The sequence below is a fragment of the Antechinus flavipes genome, chromosome 1 (genome assembly GCF_016432865.1).
Source record: "Antechinus flavipes isolate AdamAnt ecotype Samford, QLD, Australia chromosome 1, AdamAnt_v2, whole genome shotgun sequence".
Taxonomy (NCBI): Eukaryota; Metazoa; Chordata; class Mammalia; order Dasyuromorphia; family Dasyuridae; genus Antechinus; species Antechinus flavipes.
This window is the reverse complement of record NC_067398.1, coordinates 42,853,520-42,865,704: the sequence shown is the minus strand read 5'-3', so window position 1 is coordinate 42,865,704 and position 12,185 is coordinate 42,853,520. Positions and strand designations below refer to the sequence as shown.

Sequence of the window (12,185 nt, the reverse complement as noted above, 5' to 3'; positions counted from 1 at the left end):
TTTCTGGTCTTACTCACAAAGGCCATCTTATGCCTGGACATCCTTCTTTTTCCTTAAAAGGAAAACTAAAATGCTGTCTCCTCCATGAACCATTTCTTAGTTCTTCATCATAGGATCATAAATTTAGAACTGGAAGTGACCGTAGAGGTCATTTATCACAGGGTCAAAGGGAGAGGGCTAGAAGGGACCTCGGGGCCCTTTATTCCAATTCTCTTATTTTAGAGATAAAGGAATATAAGTTGTATGACTTGTTCAAACTCACATGGGAAGCAAGTCAAGAAGTTGATATTTGAACCCAGATCTTTTGGTACTAAATCCAGGATTTTTCCCACTAGACAACCAGTTAAAAAAAAGTCCTCATATTTTTCTCAAGCACTTGCTCTACATTTCTCCTTTTTTTTTTTTTTCTAAAAACATAGCCTACCTTTTCTTATATTTATTTGTTTATGTTATATTCCTCTTCCGGTTCCCACACTCCCACTATCAAGAGACTAAATCCAGGGACTAGACCATTTTTCATTTTAATATCCCTTATTACTAAGTACAGGTTTTCATATACATCACTTCCACACTTAAGGATCTGTCACTTTATCAACTGGGGCATTCTCTTCACAGTTGCCAATTATAATCTTCTCTCTGATTTATTGTGAATTTTTTGGAAGTTGCAGTGGTCAAAAAATTCATAACCTACGTCAACCTACATATACTCTTCTTTGAATGAAAGGTATATTGTCTCATTATTATGTCCATACTCAAAATCATGGATTTTTCTAAGTAATTCCATAATCCTGTCTCTAAGTAGAGATAAATACCTCATATTCGCCAATGTTTATACCTTTAATTTTGTTTTCATTTTATTGTAGAAGCTAGCATTTCCAAAATGATGTCAAATAATAGTGGAGAAAGAAAGGATATTCTTGCTTTATCCCTTTTTGTACTAGGGTTTCTCCAAAGCAAAAAAATGCAAGTTTTTTTTTTATTTTAAATATATCCTTTTGACCATATTAAATAAAGAAAAGTCCTTTTTGGGCTTATGCTTTTTAGGATTTTTAACATAAATTTTCTTAAAAGCTTCTTCAGCATCTGCTGTGATTCTGTTAGAAGGATTCTCTTCTATGTTCCAATTTTTGGCTACAACCAAAAAAAAACTTCTATAATTTTTTGGACATATAAGTCTTTTTTTCTTTGGTCTCTTTGGGAGATAGGCTTAGTAATGGTATAGCTGGGTCAAAGAGTAAAGTGTAGTTGAGGAATTCAGGGGCCATGCTTTTTAGAATGACTGGACTAACTTACCACTCCCCTGAATTACATAGGGTGCTTGTTTTCTTTAAAACCTCTAATGTCTCTCATTTTCCAGTCTGATGGACATGAGGTAGAATTCAAACTTAATTACAATTCTCTATTAGGGATTTAAACCATTTTAATAAAGCTATCGGCTGGATTTCTTCCTTTGAAAACTGTCTATTAATATCCTTTGACCATCTATGTATTAAGGAATGGCTTTTAGTTCTAAAAATTTGAATCAGTTCCTTTTTATCTTAAACAAGACCTTTATCAGAGTAACTTGCTACAAAGATTTTTTCCCTATTTGTTGGTTTCCATTTTAATTTTAAATTTATCAAATGGAGAATGAAAACATGAGAAAAGGTTTATTGAATGGCTAGTCTTGAAACTTTTGAGAAATGTCTGCCACTAAAAAAAAGAACTAATAAAAAATATGGTTAAAAGCATAGCATATCATGTTTTCTGTAGATTGACAGTGAAGCAGACTTCATGTCTTGACAGAAAAAAATGGTGAAATACAGGAGCAGAATGAAGCATATGCTGTCAGCCAAGGACAACATGTTGATCTGTTTTATTTAATCAAAAATTTTTTTTTGTTAAAAGGAAGAATTCTTGAGTGACAGTGGAGAAGGTGTTAGGAGATCATAGTGATGGGGAAAAAACATAAAAATTCTTTAGCCAAGTGAAACAAAACGTAAGTATTGCACTTAAAAATAAATTTGAAAATAGAACTGTTTAGGTCTTTTTTTTTGAGAGAAATTGTGAACCAGAAAACTCAAAGAGATTTTCCATGAGGAAAGTAGTAGTTGAAGTTGGAAAATCCCATTCCCTCCATATTTTCCTGAGTGAAGTCCTAAGATGAAACCATGGCAAGACTAGAGAGAGGGAGAACTCCATGTTAGTGTGATGTTCTGAGATAGTTTCTTAGAATAGAAGCTGTGGGATGGAACAGATGGAACACCACAAAAGCAGCCAGGAAAACCTTAGTTCAAATTCCTCCCTGGACACTTAGTAGTTGGGCTACCATGGGCTAATTACATAATGCCTCTCTTGACTCTGGTTTTCTCATCTATAAAATGGAGAAGATAATAGGATCCATTTTCTTGGATTGTTATAAGGATCCAGCGAGATAATATATATAGAATAGTGGGCAAAACTTCAAGTGTCATATGTTAATTATTATTATTATTATTATTATTATTATGAAGAATAATGATGATGATACAGCAGAGGAGAAAATAAAACTTAGGAGTTCTTGAAAAAGAAAGCACAATTTGAAGAGAATCTTGGTTTAGATCCCAGAGCTTGGACAATAACAACTTGTGTCCCTAACACTTGTCTCAGTGCCTGGCATTAGAACTTAATAAATGCTTATCAATTGATCAAATACATTATCCCCTTTGGACCTGGAGAAAGTCACTTAAATTTTCTGAATTTGAACATTCTTCATCTCATTTCAATGAGATGCCTGAACAAGTTAATCTCTAAGGTAATATTCTAACTTCCAGCTCTTAATCAATGATCTCATGAATTGTAATTCAAGGAAACATGCTAAGCCCTTCTATCCCATCCAGGAAGGAGTACTATAATTTCCCATCATGAAAGAGATTCCACTTTGATAATGCTCTTCGGCCCCTGGGGTCCCTCACTGACTAGAAGGTACCTGAAGAATCTCAATGATCTTCAACTTGGTGTCCATGACCATGATATCTTCTTTCTCAGGTTCTGTTTGTTTCACATTCCCTTCAGGGGCAGCTGCCATGGGAGTCATGGGCAAAAACCCTCCTCCCCTGAGAACAACCTGAGTCATCAGTTCTCCAACTCCATGGATGGATCTCATCACATTACTGCCTAAGGAAACAGAAAGGACAATCCTAAAGTTATGACTCCATCCCTGAAAGTTTTCCCTTGGAGGATTGAGGTTGGGCATTTGCCTTTACAAGTGGGACTGACTTACACCCTTCAACTGTTTTCTCTGTGTTAGCAAGTTTCATATTGAAGAAGAAGACCTCTGGTTCTGAGATCATCAATACACATGTGCTCTAGGACACTAACCAGATCCAAGTGACATGAAAGATAGCATCCCTCCCAAATCCCACATACTTGATTTATTTTAATGACAGCAAGATTCTAAATGGAAACATTTCTCTTCAAACTACTGACTGATGACTCCAGAAAGACACCACAGGAACCATCTCTCTTCCTCTCCCACCTCCCACCTCCAAACCAAAAGTAGTATAATACATGATATCAGCCTACAAGGATTATATAATCTAATCTAGTTAGGGAAACAAGACATACCCTGAATAAGATAGCATCACACATGTCATTATGCACTCCTATGATAAAGTAAAAGTGGCCACTTATATACTACATACAATTTGAGAGCAATGTATAATAAAAGTCAGCTAAGAGTGAAGTTCAGAAAAAACAGAAACATTTTTTATGATGACAATATTATAATCAAATAATCTTCCTCCATTCCTTATTAATTAAAAAATATATTGCTTATTTCTAATATCTACTTTTAGAAATTTCAAGTTTTGAATTCTCTCCCTCCCTTTAATCCCTCCTTTACCACTATGAAGACAAACAAGATGATGGCAATTATACACTGAAATCATGCAAAATATATTTCCATATTAGTCATCTATTTCTTACCTTTGTTTTCCTCTCCTTTTGCCATTTTGCTAATAGGAAATATGGTAGTCACATGTACACAATCTAAGATAGCCAGTAGGATCTTGGTTAATCGTAAGAGGTCAGAGAAGTTGTAGAAACCAAAATAGATGAGATTTCTGGCCAAGTTTACAACCTATTTTTGTTTTTTTAAAAAAAGATTAAACAGCCTTAAAAAGAATATCAAACAGAGTTCTTCCTGCCCTACTTTAATTAAGAATGACTCCTGGTTCATAATGACAAGTTTGTAAAAATTCTTGACTTTATGATGACAAAAGAAACTACAATTTACTGTATCTAACTTTTTTAAAATGAGCAAAACTTGTCCAAAATCTTTAATTAAAAAAGCTGCCAAGTTATTTATTTTATTTGACTTTGTTACATTTGATAATGAGAAAAAAAGTTGATTTACTCATTTGTTCTATGTGATTCTCTTAATACAGTTGTACCTTAGATATAACATCTTTTGATTCCAAGTTTCCTAACTTCATCACAGAAATATTTTTGAAAAAGCTAAAGATCAACATTATACCTTGAAAATATAACTTTATACACCCAACAAACTGCTACATAATCTAATGCTAAATTCACAAGAAGAAAGAAAAATGTAATATAAAAATAATTTCCTTGATGTGATTAAGAATATTTCATTTCCTATAATGGATGGTGTACATTTTCAGTTCTGTCCTTTTGTAAGCTACAATTTAGAACTTACACCTCATTCTTTTATTACATTTATCATTGGACAAAGTTGTGCTTTTTTTTTTTTTTTAAGACTGCTATCTATTTTTATTGAGAGTAATTCTAAACTAGACTTAGTACAAAAACTAGAGATTCAACATAAAAGCATACAAACTAATGCTATTTCCCATTTACCTCTTACTAAAAATGTCCATTTAAGATCTGGCATTTTAAACTTTCACATTACCTCAAATGTTAGCTTATTTTTTTCTTTATCAGAGAAGGGAAACCTCTGACAAACCACATCTCTTAAGTATTCTTCCACAAATTCCATAGTTTGAGCAAATCTCTCTTTAATTTCATCTTTGGAAGTTCCACTGCTGTCATAACTGAAAAGAAAAATAAAATTTAAGTCTTTGGGTTGACACTCAACAGAGATAGTGTGTATGTGTGTGTGTGTGTACATAGATATTTTTATCATGACTTTTTAAATTAGGGAAGTGAGGAACAGCATTTTACCCAAGTCTGCAAAATATTTCATAAATCCAATTTTTCAAAAAGTAGCAATCTTTAAATTACATATTTTAAGAAGGTTGAACTTAAAAATTAGATAGTACTTTGAGGAATCACTACAATGAAAACTGACATTTCAAGAATATTAAATTAAACATTCTTTTAAAATTGAAGTAACATTTATCTCAGCCATAACAGGCAGCTTAGAGCAATGACAGGTATGATACAGAGGAGAAAGAGAGCAATCCTACAATTTACTGGCTTGGTCTCAGTGATCTCACTTATAGACAATAGTTTAGTCTAATCTGTATAAAAGTTAATTAATCATCAAATAATTCCTTTAAAAAATGCCAACTTTTGACAAATATTTAAAAATAAAAATCAATTACAAATCCTAATTTATGAAAATTTCCTGGGATTACATGTTTAGTAATCTTCAAAATGATATTTAAAAATACAGTTCTCTAGTGATTATTTTTTGCCTGAAAAATATTAATGATCCACATTAAAAATGTTCTAATGTAGACATGAGAATGTTGTTTTCAAAATTTGCTTTGATTTTTTTTTCCAGTTTAGATTCAAAAGTTGATCATTAATAAAAACTTGCAATGACAATTTCTATAGAATGATATAATTTTCTAGGCTCACTATTTAAAGCTAAATTACTTTATATTTAACTCTTTTTTGCATATTATTGCTTTATATTTATTCTCTGTGTGTTTTTACATATATATATATGTGTGTGTATATATATATATATATATATATATATATATATATATATATATATGCATACACACATATTTGTGTTGTTTCCCTCTTTAGAACATAATGTATTTGGGAGTGGGGATTATTTCATCCTTTGAACTTGTAACTCCGCCACCTAGCCTGAAATAAAACAGGTCATTAACACATGCTACTTGATTGACTGGTTTTTAAAATGGAAAGACTTCTTCCCACAACCATCTAGAAGCAATCAGGACTCGTAAAGTTTGCCTTTTATTTCTGATTAGAATATATGAGAATAAAAACATGCTCTGGTCTTGAAAGGAAATGGAAGCCAGCTTACTCATCAATCGCTATCTCCGAGGGGATCTCTGACCACAAGCGGGCGTACTTCACGGGAGTAACTTGTTCCTGAGGGTCTCTGTCCACATGCATGTGGAGCATCAATCGACAGAACGATGCTCTCAGATCATAGGGCAAGTTTTCATCAGACATGCATCGAAGAATGAGGTCTACATCAAGTTGGCCAGATATTTCATTGATAGCCAGGTACTGCCGGTCCAAACACATCCTAGCAAACAAGTTCAGCTGATACCTTGTGAAAAAGAGAAGAAAGGACTTTTTCAGAAGTCCTACAAGCCAATGAGCCACAGAAAGTCAATAATTATGATACCAAGTTATTCACTGGATGGAGCGCTGGACCGGGAATCAGGAAGATCCTAGTTCCTCAGACACTTCTTAATTGTGGAATGCTGAGTAAATCACTTAATCTGTCTGATTCAGCTTCCTCAGCTGTAAAATGGGGATAATAATGGTACCTATTGCACAGGGTAGTGAAGATCAAATAAGATATTTGTAAAGCGCACTTAACACAGTGTCTGGCACAAAGCAAATACTATATAACTATCATTAGCAATTATTATTTTTAAAAGCTACTGAATTCTATCCATATAGTTATACCTTTATATGTATGTGTGTGTGTGTATGTGTATATATATATATATATATATATATATATATATATATATATATATATATATATATATATATAATGTGTGTGTGTGTGTGTGTGTGTGTGTGTGTATTGCACACCTTTTCAAATGACTTGAAATCCATTTTCAGCCCCTGCTCCCCCCTGCAAGAAAATTACTGTCACCTGAGTTGTCACTATTAGGAAGGTGCTTTCTTAATATTTTTGGAGCAAATTAACTCACCACAAGAGGGCTGCAACTTGGGAAAACCATAAGTTTCAAATATTGTTGGTAGAAATCTTCTACCAAATTACAAAGTGCACTTTAAAAGAAAATCACACTATTTCACAAAACACATTTCCCCATCAACTCTACCTTCCTTGTTATTTTTTGTAGCACTACCCCCATTGTCTATGGTCTCAACTGTGGATTTATGTATTGAGCTTTATATCCTTTTTTGTTATTTGTGTTGGACTCTGGGCATTTTTTTAATTCCCCAAATTTGAAAAATTTTCAATTGCTACTAACATCCTATACTAAATTCCTGTCCCAAAGGTTCACTGTGATGCAGACGTGAGTTTGGAGTGCCAAAAGGTGGACCAGAGGAATGAAAACTCTGACAGGTCCTTTGCCAAGTTGTAAAGGACTTTTGGTATGAGAATAATGATAGATTCTATAATAGAAACTAACATTTATATAGTGCCTTCTGTGGGCCAGACATTGTGCTAAGTCAGTGGTTCTCAAACTTTTGTTTTCAGTACCTTTATCCTATTAAAAATTATTGAGGATCTCTCCAAAGCGTTTTTGTTTATCTGGGTAATATTTATAGACATTTACCATATTGGAAAGAAAAACTATTTTTGAATTGTAGACCTTCTAAAAGGGTTTCAGAGATCCCCAGGATTCTCTAGACCATACTTTGAGAACCACTGTGCTAAGTACTTTACAATTAATCTCGTTTGATCCTCACAACAACTCTGGGAGATAGGTTCTATTAATTATTATGATTATATTCATTCTTCTCAGATTCTACATCTCATTTACAGATAGTTAAATAACAGAAAGGCTCATCTCTAGGAATCTTTTGTCTGATTCAACTCCAGAAGACCATTTACTAAAATGTACAGGAGTGATGATCTGTATCAGTGGAGGGAGCAGAAAGGCATGAAGATCTCATTAAGTTTTTGAGTAGAACTTGCCTAGCTCTTACATCTTGAGTGATGATCTGAGGTTTGGAGTACTTGGAAGTTCCTGATGTGACAACTAGAACTGCTAAGATCTAGGGAAATCTAATTTAACAATAAATTGAATCTGTGATCATACTGGCAGTGAGCGCTAGAGGCAGAATTTAGATCCAGGTACTCCAAATATGAAACAAATGCTGTCACTTGCACCAGAGTAAGCTGCTACCCCTGTGAATTTTTCCCATTGAAGTTCAAAAACCTTGAAATGTATCCACATGGTGTCTGCTCTGGCCAAGGCACCTGAATTGAAATCTGTCTTCTGACCCTTATTATCTATGGGAAGTTGGGTGATCATCTGACTGAGCTCTAATCAGTTTCCTCTTCTATAAAACTAGAAGTTTGGAGGAGATGGACTCAGGAGGTCCCTTCAAGTCCTTGATTGGTGACTCTAGGATTGCCTTTCTCAAAGCAACTGCATGAAATAGGTAGAAAGGGTATTACTTTTTAACAGAGGAGGTCACAGACCCAAAGAGGTATAACATCATTATCACTGGAAAAGCAACTCTAACCCAAGGCTCATCTGACTACAAGTTCAAAGCTCTTTCTACTATACTACACTATCTCACCTATAAATCAATTCCAAAGTCAAACTTGCTTTGTTTTATTATCATATGATCTATAGAAAAATTTCTGCCTTTACAGAAAGTGAATTGGGAATTCCTGCCTCTGACCCCAGGGCAGGATGCCCATGTCAGAGTCAAAATCCAAGCACTCTAATCACCTGTAGTAACTGAGGACATCTCGGTCTTCCTTTTGCCCTTCTTTAGCATCCTGAGCCAGCTCCCGGACACTCTTACTACGAATCTCTTTGTTGCTGTCTCTCCAAAATAGCCACACTTCCTCCTCATCTTCCCCAGCTTCCAGAGGATTTTCACCAGTGGACACTCCTTCAAACTCAAAACGAGAAAGAACCAACCTAGATAATGAGGAGATAAAAACCCAAGATCATTAATTTAAGCTCTTAGGGCAAGCCACTTTAACTCTGGAGATGTTATAAACTTCATGCTTGGCAACAAAACAGGGTTTTTGCTCTCTTGTGTAAAGTACATTGAATCCCTTTCCCAGGAGCTCAGCCCAGAAAATGATCCAGGCATTTGAAACTAAAATATCATAACCTCACACTACAAATGCCCAGAGCCTATAACAAATTAAATTGTGCCTGGGAAACATTTATATAGCCTAAAGTCTCAAATTAAATCAAGCTTGGTAGACAAAAATCCCATCAACAAAATCTCAAGGGCATATTTAGAGTTAAAAACAATCAAAAATATAATCTTCTCCTATTTGTGTTAAAATACTTTTTCAGGACAGACCTCCTTCATATAGACCATATAGATAGATATTATTGTCACTATGGTACAGAGTGACATATGTGCTATTTTCCACCCAAACAAAAAATGTCAGGATGACATTTCAGGAATCTTTCTTTCAGTAAAGTATAGTCACAGTGAATAAAAATTACTTCCTTTCAGATCTAAAGATGTTTAACATTTTTACACAATTGTAAAAACTTCACATTAAAACTGAGTGGCTAAACAAATGCTCACATTTTAATTGGTATCTCAACTGAGCCTGGCCAAATGAAAGCAGTAGAACCATCTTGAAGAAATATGAATGATCTGCATGCAAATTAATAAGACAGCACTTTCCAAAAGAAACATCCAATGCCAGACTATTTTGGATAATTATATTTTCCACCAACTACGATTCCTTCAGCGGTTTAGATTCACCCTTGTTGATGGCTGGGCAATAAACAAACACTAACTGGCTGATGTACACTGACATACACTTTCTGTATGTCCTACATCCCCATCTCTTCAATAGCCTTAAAATCATATGCAACTCACTTAGTCTCAATCAGTATGTCAGCATTGGTTGGATTCAGCACAGCTTTACAGATCAGTTCTTGGGTCACCGGAATTGACTTGTTCATGGACACACACAGGTCAGAGAGGTAATCTAAGAATCTATTGGGAAGTAAACACAAAAATAGGCATTCTCTTCAGATAACTGAAATTCTTTCCATTTAAGACCCACGTATTGAGAGGCCCTAAAAACAGCTAATGAATACAGTTGATATTTGTACAGTGCTTTTATATTTGCCAAACGAAGTAATGCTCTAAGGAGGAGCATAAACTGTGAGCTTCCTAAGAGTCCCCATTGCCCACTAATATTATCAGAAACCCTAAATCTGGACAGAGGAAGAAGGAATTTAAAGGAGAAGAAGAAAAGCAAAAATGGAAAACAAGGAAGAATTCAGAATAGAGGGAGACAAAGAGAAGTATGTGAGGTACTATAAGCATTCTGAAGGTCTTATAAGCCACGTCTTCTTAAACTTTTTCCATTCGCTGTCCCTTTTCTCCTGAGGAATCTTTACAGGTATGTATGTATACAAATCAAACATTCATTGATAATAAATCATAATTTCGTGACCACAAACAGCTGGGAGACCCCACATGAGATTGTGAACCACAGTTTAAAAAGCTTGGATCTAGGCCATCTACTTCATTTTAGAGAGAGGGGAAATGAGGCTGACAGAGGGAAACTACTTACAGAGGCAGTATTCAAAGCCTAAATTCTTTGTTAGGAGGCCGGCTTCCAAATCCAGTAGCAAAGAGCAGCAGATTCCCACCAACCATTCTCTCAATAAGTAACTTCACTAGCTATCTACCTCTGGTCTAATCAGTGTCAATATATGTGGCCATGAAGTAAATGTAAGGGGTTAAAAATGTGTGAATGTACATCATCTGGTAACTCTTGTGTTGGTTGGTGTGTGAATCAACCAAACAGCAATTCACTCCGACCCCAGTGACTTCTCCTCCTGGCAAGATTCTAGATCAATAAGAAATGATGGTACCCTCTGCCTTCCTAAGGGTGAGAGTTGGGCAAAGTGACTTGGAAAAAATCCCAAAGGGAATTACCAAGCCCTGGTGACCTCAAGGAAATATAACTGAAGAGACCTGGGCTCACCTCGTCCAGGTGAGCTCCCTAGCCTAACAGGCTGAGTATCTGACTGTCCCCACAGCTTTGGGTCCACCTTACCTGGGCTCCCGATTTTTTCTCACGAGGCTGACAAAGGTGTCGATCTCTGCAGCGGTGATATGCTTCTCCAGGAGTTTCCGATTGTTGTGAAGCAGAGCTGTGATCGTGTCTTCTGCCAGGACATCGTAGCCAATTTGCTTCTGCATGAAGCCGAACTGCTTGGCGATGTACTCCTTTGGGAGAGCAGGGTTTGGGGGGAGGAGAAGCCATTTGTAATTGTGTTCAAAATGAAAGAATAGGGCACCAATTCACTGATCAAAATCAAAACTTCTATAGAAAATGAAGTCACAGTGCCCAGATTTTTACTCTGGGAAGAGGATGCCCCTCAAAGTAAAAGCTAAAATGTTCTCACCTTTACTAAATCTGACAAGTGAATATAATTGAGCAAAGCATCATTTAATGTTTTCAGGTAGAGGTGTTTCATTAAGTGCACAGTTTGAATTTTAAACTAGAGACCATTTTAAAAGGTCAGACTTTGTTTATTAGCTCTGAATTTATTACTAATTCAAGAAGATCTAATTGTTGCTCTTTTCTCTGCTCATGCTGAGTAGATGAATGTTAATCCTATTTAAATCCTTTTGAACAGTCTCATCTCAATTTTTCCCTCTCAAAGATCTATATGAATTGAAATAAATCCCTCTAATTATCTTTATTCTGTAGCTAAAAAAAAGCAAAGGCAAAAAACCAAAAACACCTGCTTTCAAGATTGTAGAACATTCTTATTATAATTACTATAAATATTAATAATCTCATTTTATAAATGGGGAAAATGAGGCTCAGAGAGGCAGACAGACTTGCCTGAATTTGATAACTAGTAAATAACAGAGCCAGCATTTGAACTCAGGCCTCTCTTGAACTTTCTACTACACAATGATTTTCTCTGATGATTTAGGCAGGAATTCTGAACATGAGATCTATAATCTTGATTTTAAATATTGTAATAATAACATTTTGAAATAACTGACTTCCTTTGTAATGCTAGGGGATCAGAATGAGAGGTAGCTAAGTGTCAAAGTGAATAGAGTGCTTGGTCTAGAATCATGAA

At 35.1% G+C, this 12,185-nt stretch overlaps 1 protein-coding gene across 10 annotated transcripts in view; it reads right to left on the bottom strand.

Annotated features, from left to right (window-relative positions):
- Positions 1 to 12,185, bottom strand: part of ITPR1 (inositol 1,4,5-trisphosphate receptor type 1) — a 390,069-nt gene that overhangs the window by 192,062 nt on the left and 185,822 nt on the right. For all 10 annotated transcript variants that reach the window (XM_051981182.1, XM_051981188.1, XM_051981197.1 and 7 more), the window contains 7 exons: positions 11,141 to 11,313; positions 9,946 to 10,065; positions 8,820 to 9,014; positions 6,227 to 6,478; positions 4,892 to 5,033; positions 3,946 to 4,099; positions 2,948 to 3,135 (listed from right to left, as the gene is read on the bottom strand). In XM_051981182.1, coding sequence (XP_051837142.1) covers positions 2,948 to 3,135; positions 3,946 to 4,099; positions 4,892 to 5,033; positions 6,227 to 6,478; positions 8,820 to 9,014; positions 9,946 to 10,065; positions 11,141 to 11,313 — 1,224 coding nt within the window. The remainder of the gene's footprint in view (positions 1 to 2,947; positions 3,136 to 3,945; positions 4,100 to 4,891; positions 5,034 to 6,226; positions 6,479 to 8,819; positions 9,015 to 9,945; positions 10,066 to 11,140; positions 11,314 to 12,185) is intronic.